Here is a 25,527-nt window from a genome sequence, read left to right as displayed (position 1 = left end):
ATTGAACACATGCGGACTAACGGGCTTCCCCTCTTCCAACTTGGAATCCAGAAGTTTGCAGTTTGCTTCAAATCTCTCCAATCTAGCATTTTTCTAAAACAAAGTTTTCAGTTGCTGGATTATGCTGTAGGCATCCAGACCATCAAAACGTTTTTGATACTCTGGTTCCATGCAAGCAAGCATCAAGCATGTTACTTGCAGAGAGTTATCCTCTAGAGTTTGTCTAGCTCGCCTTTGAGCTGCAGTAGCATTTTCTGGCAGGGGTTGAGGGAGAGGATTGTCAAGAACACTTTCTTTTCCTTCCGCTCTGAGAACAATTCTCACAGCCATTTGCCATTGTAGGAGTTGTTTGCACCAGACATGATAACTACAATAAAAAAGTAAAGCAAGATTCAATATAATGTTTATCAAAAGTAGCAATTAAACAAATTCAATTCACTACTACCCTTTATTCAAAATTAGAAGTCCCCATTGAATAAAGAATTAACCAAGATCCCCTCCCACTACAATCAAACGGACTTTGGCCCTGCTACTTTAATTTATAGTATTTGAGGTAAGTAAACATATTACTAATTATAACTGATTATAACTCTTGGTAGACAGGTTAACAACTCTTTGTATTTTCCTATCTCTTAGCTTCAAAACCCAAAACTTTGTCTTTTGATAGTTTTGTTGAGTTAAACCAAACATTAACATGTAAGTTTCAAAAACCTACCCTACTATCCCCGGAATTATAAGCAACACCCTGCTTTGGCAGAACCTATTACTCATGATCTAATGCTTTATAGGTGTTGAATGGAAAAGCACTTAAACTCAATATTATTTGGGACCTAAGTTTACTATGTTGGTTAATTAAAAATGAACACACTGCTTTAAATAACCACATACATAAACTCAATAAGCATTTTAAGGCAATATAAAATGCATAAAAATAAATGTGATCCTAGTATGGCCCCTAAAAATTAAGCTCAAATCTTCTTGGGTTCCTGTTCATCTTTCTTGGATCTTCATCCTTGAATTTCTGATTGAACCTTCTTACTCCATCGAGCTCATAATACGAACTTTATAATCTAATTTAAGCTTTTAAATTAAATTACAACAATACAGAACGATGCGCATATCGTATTTCAAAATTTACAAGAATACAAAACGATACGCATATCGTATTTTCTATCCTATTTTGGGCCATACTAGTCACTCGCCTGTAACAAAATATCATATATATTCCATACACGCATATAATAACAAACAATATTAAACACAAATTATTTACTTATTAACTGTTAATAAGCAAATAATATTTCCAAAATGATTATAAAAACTTAAACAATTTAAGTTTAAAATTATTTAGGAAACTTTATTATTTTAATTCAATTACTATTTAAAAATGGCTAGAATAATCTCATTAATCAAGAATTTGCATATATGCTCAACTTAGAAAATCTTAATTTCCAAAAAAAAAAAAATTCAAAATTAAAATATTTTTGAAAATATTAATTTAGAAAATCCAAAACGTTTTTGGAATTTCCTAAAAAAAAACCAACCTTTCCAAATATTTAGGAGATTTGACCTTTTAATAAACCAGATTTTCCCCTTTTTTTTTTTAATGAAACTGCTGCAGTGACTTCACAAAATCAAAACCCTCACGGCTGAGACCAGCAAGCAGCCGCCAGGACCGCCGGCCAGCCGCCGCGACTCAAATTCCCAGCCACGCTGGTCGACCCAGCCACCAGAAAACCGGCAGCCAAGCCCACCGACGAGCTAGGCCGCAACTAACTAGCCGCAACAGCAGCCAGCCGCAACAGCAGCCAGACACAACGGCGACGTCCACACGCCGCCTCGCCTGCCGCCCCTACGCCGCCTAATCTTCTGCCGGAAAGCCGCCCTAGTTCGCCCTCTACCGTGGCTCCACCGTCGCAGGTGGTGGCCACCCAGCCATGGAGGTTGTTCTTTTAATTTGGGTAACAATTACCCAAATTTAAACTAATCTTTATCCAACTTTTGTTTAAAGATTAATACTTTGATTAGGGTGTAACTATCCGAAAATTATGCCAGAAATTTGAATAAATTAACAAAATTAAAACTGAATTTTAGGTTTGTTAAAAGTTAGATTTCAATTAGAATCTTTATTCAAATTAAATCTAACAAGAATTCAAGATTTAGGGCATTATTATCTCATTTTATTCAAATAATTTAGAAAAATAACATTTATTATCCGAAAAATTCGAATTAAATTATTAGGCCGATTTATTGAATTTTCTTAACAAATAAAATCAAGAATTTTAATTGTTATCCTTAAATTTTATGATTAATCGAATGGAAAATTTGGTAATATTAATCCAACCTTTGACCGATTTTCTTTTTTTAAGCCCACCTACGACATATTTTTTTAATAATCCCACCTTTATTACCCAACAACTTTTATTGGGCCCAACAGGTCATAAAACTGTTGTAAGCGGCATTATTTCTCTACATGGCAGTACTCTCTCTCGATATATTCAGTCATCATCATCAACTCATCACCATCTCGTTGACTTTTTCACCGATTACCGGCCACTTAAGCCCAATAAAAGTCGTCGGGTAGTAAAGTTGGGATTATTAAAAAATATGTCGTAGGTGGGATTAATAAAAGAAAATCGGCCAAAGGTTGGATTAATATTACCAAATTTTCCTAATCGAATTAAACATAAAAATTAACCAAATTCAATAATTAATATACAAAAATTCCGAAAAATAGTCAAAAAATTACCAAAAAATTTCAGCTATTGTATAAAAATTAGGAGATGATCTGTAGATTTATTTAACAAATTAAAAATCAAATCTTTAATTGTTAACAAATTATTTCCATGATTAATCTTATTAACCAATAAATAATTTAAAATCTAACGAATTTAATTTTAAAAAATTCAAAATTTTTTGTGTGAAATTAACAGTTGATTTTGGCCCTGTATTAAAATTTTCGGAATTTTATAAATTTATTTTGAGCATAAATTAAATAAATCACGATTTATTAATTTCAATCAATTAATATCATATATTAATTTTGCAAATTCAAGCCATAAATAAGTCTTCCCTTAATTGAATCAAAATAATAATGTTGCATACAATCATGATCATAAAATATTATGCAAGAGGCTAAAACTGATACCACTGTAAGATAATAGATGCATAAAGCGGAATTTCAGGAAACAATTTCCTAACATCAATCACAGGATCTCATGCATAACAATAGTATAGATCAGATTAAGTCGAAAGAATAATCACCTTTGTAGCGTGTTCTCCCGTTCGTATGCAAGCTTCGAAGATGTAAGAGCCCCATTTGTTGCTCCTCTACTTAGTCCACAAGCACCAATTGAATCCCACGTATGCTAGTACGGAAGAGAACGATCACGATCAATCTCTTGCTTTGTTAGGGAAGAACGGCGTTTCAGAGAAATAAGAATTAGGGTTTTTGTGTTTTCCTTTTGTCAGATATATTGAATGAACGTGATTTCTAAATCCCTGACATTATAACTATTATAATGTGAGAGTTTTAGGTTAACACAAAACCAAAGCCCAACATTCTTTCCCTTAATAGACCGATTGTCATCGGGCCTTTTGGGCCCATTCCAATTAGTGCTTATATGTGTGTATAGGATTAATATATTTTAGTTGTAGGTCCAATCAATATTGTCCTACTAATCACATTTATTCTCTAGCAAGCAAATATGATTACTAAAATAATTAACTTATTATCTTCATAATTAATTCCTATTTATATTTAGCAACTGCCGGAAATGTCTAAGGACATAATTCCTTCAGGGCTGGGACACCGGCAGCAGAGAAGGTGGTTGCGGTGCTGCAGGGGTGGTCGTGGCGGCGGGTTTTGGTGGTGGTGGTTTGCGGTGGACTGCAGCGAGAAGGGAGGGGACAGGAGAGCGTTACGAGAGAGGGGAGGCAGAGGGGGGAGCGAGCGACGGAAAGAGAAGGAGGGGGGAGGAGGAGAGAGGGTTGTAGGGTGGCGCAGTGGGGTGGTGGAGCTTCTGGCGTCGGTGCAGCAAGGCGGAGGAGAGGAAGGAGCAGGCAAGGAGGGGAGGAAGGAGACACGAGAGGGGGAAGAGAAAGGAGCAGGAAAGAGAGACAGAGCTACGGGTAGAAGAGAAGAGGAGTGAGGGCGTCAGAGTGCGGCTGGAAGAAGGTTTCGCCGACGGTGGTCAGGTGGTTGATTCGGCGGTGGTCAGCGGTGGTGGCTGGCCGAGGCAACGAGAAGTAGGGAGTATTTATTTGGGATTTTAATTGGGTGTTTCTTGGATTGAAGTGATTGAATTTTGGATGTGAGTTTGCAATTGATTAGTGAAATGATTTGGTTGAATCCTTGCTCTATTTATAGATGAATTTGGATGAAAATCAAATTGAACTTCAAATTTGATTGGATGATTTGGGTGGTGCATCATATGGTGGAGAGAGCTTGATGATGGTGTTTGCTTTAGGTGTTTACACGTAGAAGAAGCTAAGTAGTGGATTTGCAAATCGCAAGAAGCTTCCATGGATGGTATGGTGCATCAAGGTATCATCATGGAATTGAAGAAGGAGAGGTGTGATGGAGATGATGATGATGCCGGAGATTGATGATGATGGGGATGGATGTGCAATTTTGTTTTTTTCTTCCTTTTCTTTTTGTGATAAAATTTCAGATTTAAATCACATGGGCTTGGAATTTCTTGGACTTGAATAAGCTTAATTGACCCAATTAATTAATAACAAGTTTTAGAAAAATAATTGCTCGTATATAAAACTAACACGAGCTAAGTTTCAAAATCATAATTTTATAAATTGTTATAGTTTTAGAAAATAATTAAACTTAAATCGTAATAACTTTAAAAGCAATAAATAATTTAATTTAATATAATTTCCGCTTATAAAATGTTAAATTCACTTTAAAATCTTAATTTAGTACATCGATAAATTTAAGGAAATTAAATATAATTTATAATCAAAACATTTTAATATCAATTTAAATAACCGAAAGAATAAATATTAACGAAATATACCTCACTTATTTTATAAAAAGAAATTTTAAAAGTTCAAATTAAGATGCGTAAAAGCTAATAAAGCTAATTATTATTAATAAAATATGTTCATAAATACGGGGTATTACACATATCTACTGAAGTCATCAGTGAAAGTGATAAAGTAGCTGAAACCACCTCTAGCCATTGTACTCATTGGTCCACATACATCTGTATGGATTAAACCCAATAGTTCATTTGCTCTTTCTCCAACTTTAGAGAAAGGTTGCTTTGTCATTTTGCCAAGTAAACATGATTCGCACTTACCATAATCCTCTAAGTCAAATGGTTCTAGAATTCCTTCTTTTTGAAGTCTTTCTATGCGTTTCAAGTTAATATGGCCTAATCGACCATGCCACAGATAGGTGAGATCTGAATCATCCTTTTTGGCCTTTTTGGTATTTATGTTATAAACTTGTTTGTCGTGATCTAATAAATAAAGTCCATTGACTAATCTAGAAGATCCATAAAACATCTCTTTAAAATAAAACGAGCAACTATTGTCTTTTATTAAAAAGGAAAATCCCTTAGCATCCAAGTGAGAAACAGAAATGATGTTTTTAGTAAGACTTGGAACATGGAAACACTCTTCCAGATCCAAAACTAGCTCAGAGGGCAACAACAAATAATAAGTTCCTACAGCTAATGCAGCAATCCGTGCTCCATTTCCCACTCGTAGGTCGACTTCACCCTTGCTTAGCCTTCTACTTCTTCTTAGTCCCTGTGGATTGGAACATAAGTGTGAGCCAACCAGTATCTAATACCCAAGAAGTTGAATTAGCAAGTATAGAGTCTATAACGAAAATACCTGAAGATGGAATGACTGTTCCGTTCTTCTGATCTTCCTTTAGCTTTGGAAATTCTCTCTTGTAATGGCCAATTCCATCACAATAAAGACAGCTTGATGTGGACTTGTCCTGCTTTGTCTTAGCATTGCCCTTGGACTTTCCACCTTTCTTGAAGGGTCTCCCTCTAGCCTTGAGTAAATCTTTGGCTTCACAGTCGAGTATTATCTCAGCCTTTCTGACAAGGTGAACAAATTCTGCAACTGTTTCTTCTCTTGGTTCACTTAGGTGTTAGGTTATGATACATATGACAAAATATAAATCATGCGGAAAAACCATAAAGCCAGGAAACATATTATTTACACATAATCATTTAGCATAGTATAGATGCATACACTTTGTAGCGTGCCTTCCCTAGCTGCGCCCGAACCGAACAAGAACAAGTCTTTAGGACTCTAATTGTCGTCCCTCCGTAGATAGTCCACAGCACGTCCGGATCCGCCTTAAGCTTGACCAACTAGAATCGCCCTTAAGGTTGCTTAGGAATTTCGGCTATTTGGGTGCAAGTGTTTGGCTGATTTTTCTTAAAAACCTTACCTTTGAATACTTCAATTGTGTCTATAAATTGTGACCCTAGGCACCTATTTGTAGAGGTATGGAAAAGGAATTATAATCCTACTAGGATGTGGATTTACTAATTAGAATCCTATTTGAACTCTAAATAATAAAATCAATCTATTAGGATTAGGATTTAATCTTTGCAAGAATTCCGATAGGATTATGATTCGCTACGAACACGAGCGTCGTATGGCCACGAGCATCGCACCACCCGCGCAGGCCTTGCGGCCCACACGAGCAGTCGCTGCTCGCAGCCCACGAGCGCGCTCATTGCGCGCGCGCCAAGGCCTTGCTGGGCCTGACCTTGCGCTGGGCCTGGCGAGGCTGTGGCAGCTCCGTGTTGGGCGCTCGGCTTGCTGGGCGCGGGCCTGGCTTCGTGTTGGGCCTTCGTCTAGCAAGCCTCGTCCGATGCTAATTCGTACGATGCGCTTCCGATTAAATTCCCGGTTCCGGAATTCATTTCCGATACGAACAATATTTAATATTTCGGACTCCGGAATTAATTTCCGTTTCGAACAAATATTTAATATTTCCGTTTCCGGAATGATTTTCCGATTCCGATAATATTTCCGATTCTGACAATATTTCCGTTTCCGGCAATATTTCCGATTCCGGCAATATTTCCATTTCCGATAATATTTTCCGATACGTACCATGTTTCCGTTTCCAGCAACATCTACGACTTGGATAATATTTATATTTCCGATATGATCCATATTTCCGTTTCCGGCAATATCATCGTTTCCGGAGTATTCATTTCTTGCTTTGTGACGATCTCAGCTCCCACTGAAACCAAGATCCGTCGATTCCGAATATCCATAGATGGAGTATTTAATGCCATTAAATACTTGATCCGTTTACGTACTATTTGTGTGACCCTACGGGTTCAGTCAAGAGTAAGCTGTGGATTAATATCATTAATTCCACTTGAACTGAAGCGGCCTCTAGCTAGGCATTTAGCTCACTTGATCTCACTGAATTTATTAACTTGTCAATTAATACTGAACTGCATTTATTAGACTTAACATTGAATGCATACTTGGACCAAGGGCATTATTTCCTTCAGTCTCCCACTTGTCCTTAGGGACAAGTGTGCATTTCCTAATTCCTTTGTCGCTCGATGCTTGCTCTTGAACATAAGGTAAGAGTTGTCATCCTTATTATGTCCAGAGGTGTTTCTCGGTTTCAGAGTTCAACTGATCAAATAAAACAGATAATCATAGCCTATGATTCATCTGAGCACGGCCATGCATTTTACAGTTTCTAGCTCTCCGAGTGGCCTTGTACAACTTTCAGCATCTCATCCCGATTTATGGGAGGACAATCCCAATCTTGCGATCTTGAGATTAAACTTCGTTTGATAGGTGATTACCTGAGCGTTGCCTTTATAGCCTCCTTTTACGCTGCGACGGTTGGTCAACGTCAAAGTAACCAGTTCTCAAACAAGTAATCTCAAATCACTCAGGTATTGAGGATTTAGTGTCTAATAATTTTAATGAAATTTACTTATGACAGATTTTCATCTCTTACAGTAAAGTTTCATAGGTCTGTCCGATACTAGTCTTCCCAAAGTAAGTATCTATGCAAATGATTATGACATTTCCATGTCCACATAGTTCAAGAAACAGAACTTCTAGTCATCTTGCATTCTAGTCGTCTAACGTTTTCTATGCGTCCAATTTTATAGAAAACTCCGACCAGGGACCATTTTCAACCTTTGACATTCAAGTTCACTTGATAGACATTTCTTAGTCACAGGACTGGTCCTGACAGTCTATCTTGAATATATCGTCAAATTGAAGGGACTCATAATTTAATAAACCACAAATTAAATGGAAAAATGAATTCTATTCATTTATTGTGAATAATTAACCAATAATGTTTTACAAAGAATTAAACTCTAAAACTTTAAAACATTAAACAAGGACATCAAAGCCATTCTCCAATATGCTTGATTCCCATAGCTGCAGTATGCGAGTTGTGCTTCGCCTGCGGCAGAGGTTTAGTCAATGGATCTGATATGTTGTCATCAGTTCCAATCTTGCTTATCTCGACTTCTTTTCTTTCAACAAACTCTCGTAGAAGGTGAAATCTATGAAGTACATGCTTGACTCTTTGGTGGTGTCTAGGCTCCTTTGCCTGTGCAATAGCTCCGTTATTATCACAATATAGGGATATTGGTCCTTTAATAGAGGGGACTACACCAAGTTCGCATATGAACTTCCTTAGCCATATAGCTTCTTTTGCTGCTTCATGTGCAGCAATGTACTCCGCTTCAGTTGTAGAATCCGCAATGGTGCTTTGCTTAGCACTTTTGCAGCTTACTGCACCTCCGTTGAGGCAGAAGACAAACCCAGAGTGTGATCTGAAATCATCCTTGTCGGTTTGGAAACTTGCGTCCGTATAGCCTTTAACAATTAATTCATCATCTCCACCATAGACCAGGAAGTCATCTTTGTGCCTTTTCAGGTACTTCAGAATGTTCTTGGCAGCAGTCCAATGTGCCTCTCCTGGGTGTGACTGGTATCTTCTCGTAGCACTGAGTGCGTACGCAACATCCGGGCGTGTACATATCATAGCATACATTATTGAACCAATCAATGATGCATATGGAATCCCATTCATTCGTCTACGCTCATCAAGTGTTTTTGGGCACTGAGTCTTGCTTAGAGTCATTCCATGAGACATGGGTAGGTAGCCTCGCTTAGAGTCTGCCATCTTGAACCTTTCAAGCACCTTATTGATATAAGTGCTTTGACTAAGTCCAATCATCCTTTTAGATCTATCTCTGTAAATCTTGATGCCCAATATGTACTGTGATTCTCCTAGATCCTTCATCGAAAAACATTTCCCAAGCCAAATCTTGAAAGAGTTCAACATAGGAATGTCATTTCCGATAAGTAATATGTCGTCGACATATAATACTAGGAAAGAAATTTTTCTCCCACTGACCTTCTTGTATACACAAGATTCGTCTGCGTTCTTGATGAAACCAAAGTCACTGACTGCTTCATCAAAACGTATATTCCAGCTCCTTGATACCTGCTTCAATCCGTAGATTGATTTCTTTAGCTTGCATACCTTTTTAGCATTCTTTGGATCCTCAAAACCTTCAGGTTGTGTCATAAACACAGTTTCTGTTAAAACGCCGTTTAAGAAAGCGGTTTTGACATCCATCTGCCATATTTCGTAATCGTTATATGCAGCTATTGCTAACATTATCCGAATAGACTTTAGCATTGCAACTGGTGAAAAGGTTTCATCGTAATCCACACCGTGGACTTGCCTGTAACCTTTTGCAACCAATCTAGCTTTGAAAACTTCAAGTTTCCCATCCTTGTCCTTTTTCAGTTTGAAAACCCATTTGCTTCCAATGGCTTGGTAGCCATCTGGCAAATCGACCAAATCCCATATTTGGTTTTCTGACATGGAGTCTAATTCATATTGCATGGCTTCTTGCCATTGCTTGGAGCTAGGGCTCGTCATAGCTTGTTTGTAAGTTGCAGGTTCATCACTTTCAAGTAATAGAACGTCATAGCTCTCGTTCGTCAAAATACCTAAGTACCTTTCCGGTTGAGATCTATATCTCTGCGATCTACGCGGGGTTACATCTCTAGATTGACCATGATTCTCACCAGATACTTCTAAAGATCTCTGAGTTTCATCCTGAATGTCATCTTGAGCATTCTCTAGGATTTGTTGTTCGACTCGAATTTCTTCGAGGTCTACTTTTCTCCCACTTGTCATTTTGGAAATGTGTTCCTTTTCCAAAAAGATACCATCTAGAGCAACAAACACCTTGTTCTCAGATGTATTGTAGAAGTAATACCCCTTTGTTTCCTTTGGATAGCCCACAAGGATACATTTGTCAGATTTTTTGTCTGGAATTAATCGCTTGACGTATACTTCACATCCCCAAATCTTAAGAAAAGACACATTTGGAGGCTTTCCAAACCATAACTCATATGGAGTCTTTTCAACAGCTTTAGACGGAGCTCTATTTATAGTGAGTGCAGCTGTATTTAGTGCATGTCCCCAAATTTCTATTGGAAGTTCGGCCTGACCCATCATTGACCTAACCATGTCTAGTAAGGTTCTGTTCCTCCGTTCCGACACACCGTTCCATTGTGGTGTTCCTGGAGGAGTCAATTCTGATAGAATTCCACATTCTTTCAGATGGTCATCAAATTCATAGCTCAGATATTCATCGCCTCTATCAGACCGCAGTGCTTTAATCTTCTTGTCTAATATGGCCTAATCGACAATGCCACAGATAGGTGAGATCTGAATCATCATTTTTGGCCTTTTTGGTATTAATGTTATAAACTTGTTTGTCGTGATCTAATAAATAAAGTCCATTGACTAATCTAGAAGATCCATAAAACATCTCTTTAAAATAAAACGAGCAACTATTGTCTTTTATTAAAAAGGAAAATCCCTTAGCATCTAAGAAAGAAACATAAATGATGTTTTTAGTAAGACTTGGAACATGAAAACACTCTTCCAGTTCCAAAACTAGCCCAGAGGGCAACGACAAATAATAAGTTCCTACAGCTAATGCAGCAATCCGTGCTCCATTTCCCACTCGTAGGTCGACTTCACCCTTGCTTAACTTTCTACTTCTTCTTAGTCCCTGTGGATTGGAACATAAGTGTGAGCCACAAACTGTATCTAATACCCAAGAAGTTGAATTAGCAAGTATACAGTCTATAACGAAAATACTTGAAGATGGAACGACTGTTCCGTTCTTCTGATCTTCCTTTAGCTTCAAGCAATCTCTCTTCCAATGCCCCTTCTTCTTGCAGTAGAAGCATTCAGATTCAGAAGTGGGTTGACTGGCCTTCTTCTTTTCAGATTTGGCGCCAGCTGGTTGCTTAGTTTGGCTGGCCTTGTTGCCACCTTTCTTAGAATTCCTCTTCTTTCCAGATTTCTTGAACTTGCCCCCACGCACCATAAGCACATCTTGCTTATTGCTTTTGAGCGTCTTTTCAGCGGTCTTCAGCATACCGTGAAGCTTAGTGAGCGTTTTGTCCAGACTATTCATACTGTAGTTCAGTTTGAACTGATCATACCCGCTATGAAGAGAATGGAGGATGGTGTCTATAGCAATTTCATGAGAGAATTGATGATCCAGCCGACCCATATTCTCAATGAGTCCAATCATTTTGAGAACATGTGGACTTACGGGCTCGCCTTTCTTAAGTTTGGTCACAAGAATTTGCCTTTGAGTCTCGAATCTTTTGACTCGAGCCGGATCTTGGAACATTTTCTTTAACTCACTGATGATCGTGAAAGCATCTGAGTTGATGAACGTTTTCTGCAGATCTGCACTCATGGTGGCGAGCATTAGACATTTCACATCCTTGTTGGCATCAATCCAACGATTGAGGGTTGCCTGAGTGACCCCGTCGCCTGCGGCTTCGGGCATCGCCTCTTCCAGGACATACTCCTTTTCTTCCTGCATAAGAACTATTTGCAAGTTCCTTTGCCACTCAAGGAAGTTTTTCCCGTTCCACTTCTCCTTTTCGAGAATTGACCGAATGTTGAATGAATTGTTGTTTGCCATAATTAAAAACTACAATTGAAAAGAATAAACAAATAAATAACCATTCACAGTTTCTCTTAATAAACTTAAATTCTAGCATACATGCATAATTCAATGTTCATTAAGCATTTTATTCAAGTTATGTGTTCCGGCAGGTGTGAATAAAATGATTCCAAGACCCTAACACCATTGAAGAATTAAGCACATTATGTATTTTGACTCAATTCTAAAACATTTTAGGTAAGCAAAAACCTTTTGCTAATAGTCTAGAAACTACTCTTGGTTGACAGGTACGTCTAAGAACTAATTATTAGGTAAACCTATCGAATTTGCCACGACATAAAAGGACTCCTTACTTATATCGTTGAGTTTCACCAAAACTAACATGTACTCACAATTATTTGTGTACCTTACCCCTTTAGGACCAATAAGTAACACCTCGCTGAGCGAAAACTTTTACTAGATTGATGTAAAGGATATCCAAGTAAGTGTTTATTTTGGCATGGCACCTTTTAACTCAATTTTTAAGTTTGGAACTTAAGGCTCTTACTATGTTGGTTAGATTTTAAGTGAACTAAAATCCTTAATCATGCAACATAATCAAGCCACAATCTCATGCATAATTAAGACATATTTAAAGCAATAAAAAACTTAAAACATGCATAAGATAAATGTGATCTAGTATGGCCCGACTGCATCTTGAAGCTTCAAATTCAAAGCCCGTCTCGAAAATGGAAACTTCGTCTTGAATTTCACCGTGGGAGGCGCCATTTCTTCAAATAGGATAAGCTATAATTAAACTAATTACAATTATTTGATGGTATACAGACCATATTTAAATTGAAAAGCAAATTTGGTGCATTAGACCAATATTACATTCAAATTAATGGTACGCAGACCATATTACATTCAAATTAATGGTACGCAGGCCTTGCTGGCCTGGCCTTGCGCTGGGATCATCAGCAAAAATCAGGTGATTAATCTTCAGATCTGCCAATTCACTTAGAAGATAGAGTCAGGCAAAAACAGGGATTATTGATCATTTGACCCTGAGCATCCTGGATAGCATCCAGGGACAACCGGAGAATGTAACTATTCTTAGTCGAGGTGACTTCGTGAATGCTTTTTTATGGGCACTTGCTTTTCTCGTGTTGGGCGCTCAGCTTGCTGGGCGTGGGCCTGGCTTCGTGCTGGGCCTTCGTCTAGCAAGCCTCGTCCGATGTTAATTCGGACGATGCGCTTTCGATTAAATTCCCGGTTCCGGAATTCATTTCCGATACGAACAATATTTAATATTTCCGATTCCGGAATTAATTTCCGTTTCGAACAAATATTTAATATTTCCGTCTCTGGAATTATTTTCCGATTCCGATAATATTTCTGATTCTGACAATATTTCCGTTTCCGGCAATATTTCCGATTCCGGCAATATTTCCATTCCCGATAATATTTTCCGATACGTACCATGTTTCCGTTTCCGGCAACATCTACGACTTGGATAATATTTATATTTCCGATACGATCCATATTTCCGTTTCCGGCAATACCATCATTTCTGGAGTATTCATTTCTTGCTATGTGACGATCTCAGCTCCCACTGAAACCAAGATCTCACTGAATTTATTAACTTGTCAATTAATACTGAACCGCATTTATTAGACTTAATATTAAATGCATACTTGGACCAAGGGCATTATTTCCTTCATTAGGTATAGTTGCTTGAAGCGACCAAACCCACTGTGCAGTGAATTGAGCAAGATAGAGACTTCCATCCTTTCGCTTATTGGTGTTCCTAGCAGACTTAGGCGATCAAAGTATGAAAGCATAAGATCCACATGGAACCTTAGTGGGACGCCTACCCTTTGTTTAGTGCGAAGGAGCTGAACATGTGTTTCTTGGACCTCCATCCTAAAACACCTGTTAGGAGAACTAACCTTTAGACTAGACATTGGTTCAATCAACTCATGGACGTTCAGGTCTCTGTCCTCCGTCTTTCCACGACAGATATCCCTCAGATTCTTGATGAGCATAAAAGGTTCGTAAACTTCAAACCTTCTAGCCCATTCATCAGGGATATTGTTCAGCATGAGACTCATAACCTTTTTGAGATCCGCATCCCAAGCGAAAAATCTTTCAGGGGTCATGTCTCTGGCATAGTAGCTTGGCATGGGATGGAGCAGTGCATACTCAAGTCCATTGAGTCTGACTACTTCAACTAGTTTATCTTCCCATTCAAGAAAATTTGTTAGGTTCAGCTTGACCATAAGCTCAGAACCTATAATGATGTTTTGATTGTTGTTTGCCATAGTTAAAACTACAATGAAAAAGAATAAACAAATAAATAGTCATTCACAATTTCTCTTAATAAACTTAAATTCTAGTATGCATGCACAATTTAATGTTCATTAAGCATTTTATTCAAGTTATGTGTTCCGGCAGGTGTGAATAAAATGATTCCAAAACCCTAAAACCATTGAAGAATTAAGCACATTATGTATTTAGACTCAATTCTAAAATCTTTTAGGTAAGCAAAAAGCCTTTTGCTAATAGTCTAGAAACTACTCTTGGTTAATAGGTACGTCTAAGAACTTATTAGGTAAACCTATCAATTTTGCCACGACATAAAAGGACTCCTTACTTATATCGTTGAGTTTCACCAAAACTAACATGTACTCACAATTATTTGTGTACCTTACCCCTTTAGGATTAATAAGTAACACCTCGTTGAGCGTAAAACTATTACTAGATTGATGTAAAGGTTATCCAAGTAAGTGTTATTTTGGCATGACACCTTTTAACTCAATTTTTAAAGTTTGGAACTTAAGGCTCTTACGATGTTGGTTAGATTTTAAGTGAACTAAAATCCTTAATCATGCAACATAATCAAGCCATAATCTCATGCATAATTAAGACATATTTAAACAATAAATAACTTAAAGCATTCATAAGATATTAATGTGATCTAGTATGGCCCGACTTCATCTTGAAGCTTCAACTTCAAAGTCCGTCTTGAAAATGGATTGGAAACTCCGTCTTGAATTTCACCATGGGAGGCGCCATTTTCTTCAAATAGGATAAGCTATAATTAAACTAATTACAACTATTTGATGGTACACAAACCATATTTAAAAGCAATAAAATTTGGTACTTTAGACCAATATTACATTCAAATTAATGGTACGCAGACCATATTTTCTATCCTATTTGGGTCATACTAGTCACTTTCAATAACCTGCAAAACAGTACATGTACAATATATACCATTCACCCATTCATTATCATGAATGGCCCACATAGCTGGTTAGCAAAAACACATTGTTATGCGTCACATAAATATTTGCAGCAATTAATCAAGGCCACCAATAATCTACCAATTATTCAGTCCTTATTAATTCTAATCAAGTTGTTTAACCTTAAAGGATTGTAGACCTCACTAGTAGAAAAAACCCTTATTGCAGCGGGCTTTTAGACCCCTGTTGCAGCGTACATCGTATGTTGCAACTGGGGGGCCTGCAACAAGTCTGAACTTGTTGCAGCGTACAATGTTCGCTGCGAAAAGTACTTTTTTGCAGCGTACATATGCATGTACGCTGCAACAGGTGTCTAAATTTTCGCCAAAATCTTAACTTATTGCAGCGTACAAATAGGTGTACGCTGCAAAAAAACCCAACCTGTTGCAGCGAACATCTATTTGTACGCTGCAACAAGTCTGGTTTTTTGCCAAAATTTTACACCCTTGTTGCAGCGTACATATATATGTACGCTGCAACAAGGGTGTAAAATTTTAGTTTTATGGATACCTAGAGTGCCCAAATATAGAAACCTATCACAACAATAATAAAATATCGCAACCTGTATAACAAATATAAAAACAATAAATGGTGTTTTGTAGATATCGCAAAACCAAAGTGCACGTACCATATACATTTAAATATATGTATGTTCCAATTTCAACGTACGCATACATTTTAACATAAAAGATTGTTCTATAACATCTAAACCAACACAACTCGATCAAGCGCCCTCGGGCCATTAATAAATACTTGCAACCCATTGCTCACGAACCACATCAATTTCCTCACTAGAATAAGGCGTATTCCTCGGAGTGTAGACCTTTACCAAAAAAAAAATTGATGGGAGCATTAGATTAAATGCAAATAATATCACATTTTAACATTCGAGCAAATAATGGCAATGTCCTAATAGTCTAAAATACGAATCAAGAGTAAGGAAAATTAATTAATTACCTCATCTAGCCTAAGGTTATGCATATTAAACATGTAATAAGTTTAAAATGAGTCATTAGGTTCTATAGTTCAAAGTTGGGAGCAAAAATGACTCATTTTAGCCTAAATATGACCTACAATGACCAAACAAGCCTTAAATGTACATAAGTAAATTAGAATAAGTCTAAATAACTTAAAAATAAGCATATTAATCATATAATAAGTTTAAAATGAGTCCTTAGATTATTTAGTTCAAAGTTGGGAGCGAAAATGTCTAAATATGACCTATAACGACCCAATGAGTCTTAAATGTGCATAATAGATTGGAATGAGTATTATAAAGTTAAAACGAAGCATATTAATCATGTAAAAGGTTTAAAATGAGTCTTTATGTTCTTTAGTTCATAGTTGGAAATGAAAATGTCATTTTAGCCTAAATATGTCCTATAATGACCAAACAAGCCTTAAATGTGCATAAATAGATTGGAATAAGTCTTAGAAAGTTAAGACTAGGCACATTAATCATGTAAAAGGTTTAAAATGACTCTTTAGGTTCTTTAGTTCAAAGTTGGGAACGAAAATGTCATTTTAGCCTAAATATGACCTATAACGACCCAATGAGCCTTAAACGTGCATAAATAGATTGGAACGAGTCTTAGAAAGTTAAATTTATGCATATTAAACATGTAATAAGTTTAAAATGAGTCCTTGAGTTCTTTATTTCAAATTTGGGAACGAAAATGCCTCATTTTAGCCTAAATATGACCTATAACGACCAAACAAGCCTTAAATGTACATAAGTAGATTAGAATAAGCCTTAGAACCATAAAAATAAGCATTTTAATCATATAATAAGTTTAAAATGAGTCCTTAGGTTATTTAGTTCAAAGTCGGGAGCGAAAATGTCTAAATATGACCTATAACGACCCAATTAGTCTTAAATGTGCATAAATAGATTGGAATGAGTATTATAAAGTTAAAACTAAGAATATTAATCATGTAAAAGGTTTAAAATGAGTCCTTAAGTTCTTTAGTTCATAGTTAGGAACAAAAATGTCATTTTAGCCTAAATATGTCCTATAATGACCAAACAAGCCTTAAATGTGCATAAATAGATTGGAATAAGTCTTAGAAAGTTTAAACTAAGAACATTAATCATATAAAAGGTTTAAAATGACTCTTTAGGTTCTTTAGTTCAAAGTTGGGAACGAAAATGTCATTTTAGCCTAAATATGACCTATAACGACCCAATGAGCCTTAAACGTGCATTAATAGATTGGAACGAGTCTTAGATAGTTAAAGTTATGCATATTAAACATGTAATAAGTTTAAAATGAGTCTTTAGGTTCTTTATTTGAAAGTTGGGAGCGAAAATGCCTCATTTTAGCCTAAATATAACCTATAACGACTAAACAAGCCTTCAATGTGCATAAGTATAGTAGAATAAGTCTTAGAAACTTAAAACTAAGCATATTAATCATAAAATAAGTTTAAATGAGTCCTTAGGTTATTTAGTTCGAAGGTGGGAGCGAAAATGTCTAAATATGACCTATAACGACCCAATGATTCTTAAATGTGCATAAATAGATTGGAATGAGTATTATAAAGTTAAAACTAAGAATATTAATCATGTAAAAGGTTTAAAATGAGTCCTTAGGTTCTTTAGTTCATAGTTACGAACAAAAATGTCATTTTAGCCTAAATATGTCCTATAATGACCAAACAAGCCTTAAATGTGCATAAATAGATTGGAATAAGTCTTAGAAAGTTTAAACTAAGAACATTAATCATGTAAAAGGTTTAAAATGACTCTTTAGGTTCTTTAGTTCAAAGTTGGGAACGAAAATGTCATTTTAGCCTAAATATGACCTATAACGACCCAATGAGCCTTAAACGTGCATTAATAGATTGGAACGAGTCTTAGATAGTTAAAGTTATGCATATTAAACATGTAATAAGTTTAAAATGAGTCCTTAGGTTCTTTATTTGAAAGTTGGGAGCGAAAATGCCTCATTTTAGCCTAAATATAACCTATAACGACTAAACAAGCCTTCAATGTGCATAAGTATAGTAGAATAAGTCTTAGAAACTTAAAACTAAGCATATTAATCATAAAATAAGTTTAAATGAGTCCTTAGGTTATTTAGTTCGAAGGTGGGAGCGAAAATGTCTAAATATGACCTATAACGACCCAATGAGTCTTAAATGTGCAAAAATAGATTGGAATGAGTATTATAAAGTTAAAACTAAGAATATTAATCATGTAAAAGGTTTAAAATGAGTCCTCAGGTTCTTTAGTTCATAGTTGGGAACGAAAATGTCATTTTAGCCTAAATATGTCCTATAATGACCAAACAAGCCTTAAATGTGCATAAATAGATTGGAATAAGTCTTAGAAAGTTCAAACTAAGCAAATTAATGATGTAAAAGGTTGAAAATGACTCTTTAGGTTCTTTAGTTCAAAGTTGGGAACGAAAATGTCATTTTAGCCGAAATATGACCTATAACGACCCAATGAGCCTTAAACGTGCATTAATAGATTGGAACGAGTCTTAGAAATTTAAAGTTATGCATATTAAACATGTAATAAGTTTAAAATGAGTCCTTAGGTTCTTTATTTGAAAGTTGGGAGCGTAAATGCCTCATTTTAGCCTAAATATAACCTATAACGACCAAACAAGCCTTCAATGTGCATAAGTAGATTAGAATAAGTCTTAGAAACTTAAAACTAAGCATATTAATCTTAAAATAAGTTTAAAATGAGTCCTTAGGTTCTTTAGTTCAAAGTTGAGAGCGGAAAATGGCATTTTAGCCTAAATATGACCTATGACGATACAATGAGCCTCAAATGTACATAAATGGATTGTAATGAGTCCTAGAAAGTTAAAACTAAGCATATAAAACATTTAGTATAAATATGTAAGAACTACATTTAGGAACTAAGAACTACAGTAACAAGAAGGGGTTGGGTAAGAACTAAGAATCCCTCATTGTTTAGCATAAATGTGTGCTAAGGAGAAAGGGAGTAAAAAACTTCAACTGGATTAACAATCACCTCAGTTCAATTAATAATCACCTCAGTCTCAATTAGAATCATAACTTAGTTTTTTTTTTATTTTTCGTGCATGTCAGAAACACTATGACTTAGATTCTAGTTTTTCATACTGCTACATCCTTCCTTTTTTCTCTTCTTACTCACCCAGTACAAAGACAATGACCAAAATGTTAAAATTTGCAGTACCTGTATGACTCTACGCCATTGTTGCTCCTTTTTCAGAGCTAGTAAAACTTTTTTAAGTGCAGCAATTGGAAAGTTCTGCTCCCATGCAACCCAAGCATCAAGCTGCAAGCACAACCAAATTCAACTAATGGTTAATATCTACCCTACTCTTGAGCATATAAAGTAACACACAAAACATAAAAATTATGGACATAGCATTAAAATGTACTCAATAAGGCCATAACATCCGGGTAAAGGACTAAGGGGATAGATAATCAGATACATCTTCAGAGGGATTTACTATCAACCTTTGCAGATGCAGTCCTCAATCCAAGAACTTTAGTAAAATGTATAACCTAAACCTTGCAGCTGATCAAGTTGATAACTAACGCGGGGTAAGTAAGTTCAGAGTGCTGCAAACTATGGTTTACCATCCAATAATCAGATGTATTGCACGCTACTACTTTTGCAAGCTACCCTACTTTTGTTGCTGGGAATGCTGGCCTAAACTTCCTGCTCCTAGGCATGTGTGCTTTAGGAGCTTTCAGATTAGTTGAGACAAGAGTTTAAGGTACTTTTCTCTCGAGTTTAAGGTACTTTTCTCTCGATCTTTCAAATTAATTGAGACGAGAGTTTAAGGTACTTTTCTCTCGAGTTCCATTTCTCTCGAGTTGAAGGTACTTTTCTCTCGAGCTTTAAGATTAGTTGAGACGAGAGTTTAAGGTACTTTTCTCTCGAGTTCCATTTCTCTTATCTTATCTTATTACTCCGTATCTTTTAACTAATCTGAATTACATCGTCTGAACTCATTAGACTAATACAATTATGCAGTATAGGCATATTACATGATAGACTAAATACAATTATGCAGTATAGACTAAATACAATTAAGAGGCTTAGTTTTTGTTTTTAATTAAGTTCCAATTCAACAGATCTGAAGTGGGAAAGCACAATGTGACTAGATATGGCAGCACAAGCATGCCACGTCTATGTTACTCGAACTCAGCTAGAAGTGTCAGAGACAGACACACATCTTAAATGAAATGTCTAAATTTTACCTAATTTTTGCCCAAATACGACGTTTTTAAGCATCTAACCTCCTCCCTCTCTATGCATCCAAGTGTCAGACACAGCTTATAGTTTGGTATGGCATATACAAATGAACTACCTTCATGTCTTTAATAACCCCTCTTTTCTCACCAATTACACTACAAATAAGTTAGAAATCAAAAAGTAACTTGGCACCTCCCTACGTCTTTTCTACTTATTGACAGAAGAAATGCAACCATTGGTAACATTAACAGGTCAACACTTTAACTACCAGACTCCAAACTACCCAACTGCAAATAAAATCATCTAACAGGCATGCTTTGAAGATGGACGAAGATAATCCGAGAAGTGGAAAGACAAGAGGAAGCAAACTGATTCCATGCAGAAGTCAAGTGATGAAATAGAGAACAAAAAAAAAGGCAATAAAGATGGTAGATCATTCTTCTATGGTCTAAATAACCAATCTACATACTCTTCTATATTCCACTCCAGAAGCACACATTATGAAGTCGCTTGAAGAAAAATGTGAACAGGGAAATTTCCAAATAAAGTCAGACAAAATGTGAGCATAAATAGACAAAATGAAGAAGGAAGCCTCGGAAGTGGTTTCAAAAAATAGGAACAATCTAACAAGAATTGCTAAATAATGGTTTTCTGACTTCTCCCTTCCTCTAAGGCTTCGTAAAAAGATCCACATATTCTCGACGATCCACTGTTGCAGCACCCAAGACCAAAAAATACGACCAACACTAGGTGCATACGGTTTTAATGCTGCTCCAGTCTAGTTTATTCCATTATCTGTAAGTCTATAACTGGCTGTCTGGTATTATACCCTCTTAAAATCTTTCACACAGAAACAATTAAGAAGGCCTACTGTATTCCCGTTAATAGGCTGTTGTACTTTCGAAAGTAATAGAACGATCTTACTCCGTATATCAGGAAAAAAATAAATTACATTACATGTTTAACCAAGGTCAAATCAGGGGGAATTAGTGTAAAACAACTGGTATGTCTGGCTCATCCCTAAAAGCTAAATCATACAACATATGTATCCTTCAACAAAGGTTAAATCAGGGATACTTCGTAAATACAAAATAATGCAGCCACATGAATCTGGATTGCCAATAGAATCTAGACATATACAACCTAGCTTCGTTGAAGAACTATAACCAGATGTTGGTATAAGCTAAGCAGTTTACTGAAATAAACCAGATATATGACGCAATATTATGCAATCTTGTTAACCATATATGATTAGTCATTATACTTCCTTAAGGTGATTGGTGAGTACGAGTAACAGGAGCAACAACATACCTAGAGCGAGAACGAGAGGGAGATCTCGAGCGGGACTTCGAAGGAGATCTAGAATAAGAACGGCGTGAATTTCTTTGCGGAGATATACTGCATCAAAGGAGACCTTTCAGCATAGTTTCATTATCATAAAACCTTAGCACAAAATCCATCTTAAAACAAATAATAGCACCTGTGGCTGCGGCTGCGGCTTCGACTATAACTACAGCCACGGTTGTAGCTTCTGCTTCTCGACCTATCATCCAGACTCAGACTCCTCGAGTCCTCCCTCACCTGGAGATGAAAATAAATGTGAATAACTATAAGAAAACAGTAATACCCAGTTTGATAATCAACTCTTTTTGAGACGTACTCGGATATAAGCGCGAGAGAATGCATTACGAAATTCAGAATCATCCAGCTTCCTGAACTGCATAAAAGGCAACGCCTGATTAGTCTATTAGAAAAAAAGAACACTAAAAAAAATTACCACTAAACAACTAACAGAACAAAACATCTTACAACACGTTTCATATCATTATAATTTGCATATTCAACAACTCCAGCCGTGCCTGCAAAAAGAACGCTTTATCGGGTCAAAGGGCAACTTTACAACTAGAAGTATGCAGTGAACAAAACATCTCAACTTTTAAGGATGACCCTAAAGGCATGTACCACATATTAGACTAAACAATAATCCGAATGATTACACAATGTGAGAACCAACATAAGTTCAAAAAGATAAGAACTTTCAGATTTTCTGGTCCAAATTTCAAGACTTAGCCTTGAATTCAACTTAATGCGGATAGTTAGCTCATCCTCTAATATGCATGGTCGTCAGCATCTGTCACATGCTAGCTTGCATAAAGGACTATGAGCTTTTTAGGGCAGGTAGAGATATCGATATACCCAGTAAAGGCAGTAATCATTGTGGAACTTAAGTACCATGATGCATTCCAGATAATACTAGGAAATTGTCAAACCAAAAGGGGTAAAAATATTAACACAAGTAAAATGCTAGAGAGTTTTTAAGCCGATTAAACTTTAGGACTAGATATCACATTTGCTACCTAGAGTTACATAACGATATGATAAAATTAATCAGTGCACTGATACAAGAAACACTAGGAAAGCAGCAACTCAAGGATCATTAAAAGCACCAACTAACCACCATAGCGACGATCCTTGAATACATCTGAGAAACAAACTCCACCGTCTCGTCGCATGTGATCCTGATATTGATACATATACAAATCAGAACAACATGAATAATAGATAGAAGACATATAATGGGAATAGGAGCATCGAACTCGTGTGAGACACAAACTGCACAGCACAATGATCCCCAAATCTCCTCTAGATTAAAAAACTGTTATCACTGACCTTCAGGTCTTGCCCAGAAGCAGATGATGGCAGTCCAGTGACCATAACTGCAGAACCACCAATACAAGAATTTCATATAGTAGTGAAATTACCAAAAAATATGCCAATAGAGAAGCAAGACTACCCCTCTGTAGTCAGTGTGCTTAGGTGCTCCACCTCTACTAGCACTGTAACTGCTGTGATGGTCTGATGATGATGATCCTCGTCCACCATGAGCGAATTCCACCTGAAAGTATATAACACCAATGTAAATGATGCAAGAGTTATCAGACAAAAAAAGAAGCACATGTAGACATGCAGCAGAAACAGGGTTCCAAGAATACCTACCCGCAAACGATGTCCATCAAAATCATAACCATTTCGACCTTGCACAGCATCTTCAACATCTCGTTCATCTTCAAACTGTAAAAGATGGTTAAGAATAAACAATAACAATCCGACAAATTAGAGAAATAACACAATATTAAACATGTCCAATAAATAACACAAGTTGGGCCAATGAACAAATCCTAAAAACGAATTGAACAAACCCTAAAAACGAAATGAACAAACCCTAAAAACGAAATGAATAAACGAATTGACCATAAAAACGATTTGAACAAACGAATTAAACAAACCCTAAAAATGAATTGAACAAACGCACAGAACCCTAAAAACGAATTGAACAAACCCTAATTCTTAAAACAAAAATCAGATAAACGAATTGAACAAACCTAGAAGAGGGGACAGCAAGGATTACTAGCCACGGCGAGGAGGTTGACGGAGAAAAGGACGCGAGAAACTTTCTTTCTTGGAACCACCGGCGCGAGCAAACTACGTTCTTTCTTGGACCCACCAGCCGAGTAAGTAGCGACTGGAGAGGAGGCGAGAAAAGAGCCACCGACGATGAGGAGGAGGCCAGAACCACCGACGAGGAAGCTAGATTGACGACGCAGGGAAAGCTTTATGAGCGGCGCAGAGAAAGGTTTTTTTTTTCGGACAACGCAGGGAAAGCTTAAGGGAAGAAGGAGTTGTGCGCGAGGAGCGAAATTCATGAGATGATTAATTTGTTCGAATTAGTTATTCAATCAATATTGCAGCGAATAAACTTTTTCTCAGGTTTATTGCAGGGGGCTTTAAAATGTACGCTGCAATAAAAATGGGCTATTGCAGGGGGCTTTTATTCTGTACGCTGCAAAAAGCTCTTTTGCAGGGGGCAATTAATTTGTACGCTGCAACAACCCTTTAAAGGGTTTGACCCGCGTTGACCAACTGGTTGTTGAAGCGTATTAATACATGTACGCTGCAACAAGGGGGCTGCAACAGGGGTTTTTTCTACTAGTGCCTAATCAAGAGTTTATGACTAAAGGCTCCCACTTAAACCAATAACTTTATATGCTTTACTAATTTTAAACATAAAAATGTATTTCTAGACTAACCGGAAACATACAAGTTTAATTAAAATTTAAAGCTCATATAAAATTATAATTGAATCCATTTAATTTATTTTCAGTTGAATTAAATGAATTTAAATTAATTCAAGGTTTTAATTTTAGTAAAATAATTAGTATAAATTAAAATTTATAATAACTATAATATTCAAAATTAAATTCCGAGAAAACAATTTAAATTACGAATTTTAAAATTAATTATAATCGTTTCCGAACTGAAAATTTAAAATTAAAATTAAAACGCGTCAACCGTAACAAGACAACGCACTTGGGCTTGCGCCCAAGCCTCATCGAGTGTACGAGGCAGCATCGCCCCTTGACTGACCGCTCGGCAGGCACGAGTAGCAGCAGCCACGCGCAAACGCAGCAAGCCAAGCCACGCTTGCGCGCAGCCTGCTCGCCCGCATCGCATTGTTAGGTTATGATTCATATGACAGTTCATAAATCATGCGGAAAAACCATAAAGCCAGGAAACATATTATTTACACATAATCATTTAGCATAGTTTAGATGCATACTCTTTGTTGCGTGCCTTCCCTAGCTGCGCCCGAACCGAACAAGAACAAGTCTTTAGGACTCCAAGTGTCGTCCCTCCGTAGATAGTCCACAGCACGTCCGGATCCGCCTTAAGATTGACCAACTAGAATCGCCCTTAAGGTTCTAATATTTTCGGTTAGGTAGGCAAGAATATTGGCTGATTTTTCTGCTTAAAAATCTTAGTTTTGAATACTTAAAACTTGTGTATAAATAATGACCCCTAGGCCTTTATTTATAGAGTTATGGAAAAGGAATCGTAATCCTAGTAGGATACGAATTAATTGAATTTAGAATCCTACATGAATTCTATTTAATTAATTTATCCAATTAGGAATAGGAATTTAATCATACACTAACTCTTGTAGATTTAGGAATCACGCATGAGCACAAACTCA

The 25,527-nt window shown here is 36.5% G+C and overlaps 1 protein-coding gene across 1 annotated transcript; it reads right to left on the bottom strand.

Moving 5' to 3' along the window:
- Positions 1-19,373: 19,373 nt before the first annotated feature.
- LOC130463273 (serine/arginine-rich splicing factor SR30-like) lies at positions 19,374-24,199 on the bottom strand. The gene is made up of 11 exons (XM_056832361.1): positions 23,948-24,199; positions 23,493-23,567; positions 23,294-23,391; positions 23,166-23,214; positions 22,951-23,014; positions 22,305-22,354; positions 22,156-22,212; positions 21,976-22,076; positions 21,807-21,893; positions 20,779-20,863; positions 19,374-19,565 (listed from the first exon to the last, which is right to left on the bottom strand). Exons 1-11 carry the CDS (start codon positions 24,197-24,199, stop codon positions 19,374-19,376), a joined length of 1,110 nt encoding a protein of 369 aa, XP_056688339.1.
- Between the last annotated feature and the right edge of the window lie 1,328 nt (positions 24,200-25,527).

Source organism: Spinacia oleracea, chromosome 1 (assembly GCF_020520425.1).
Source record: "Spinacia oleracea cultivar Varoflay chromosome 1, BTI_SOV_V1, whole genome shotgun sequence".
In the NCBI taxonomy this organism is placed as follows: domain Eukaryota; kingdom Viridiplantae; phylum Streptophyta; class Magnoliopsida; order Caryophyllales; family Amaranthaceae; genus Spinacia; species Spinacia oleracea.
Note: the sequence above shows the minus strand (reverse complement) of the source record. Positions and strands in the feature narration are given on the sequence as shown.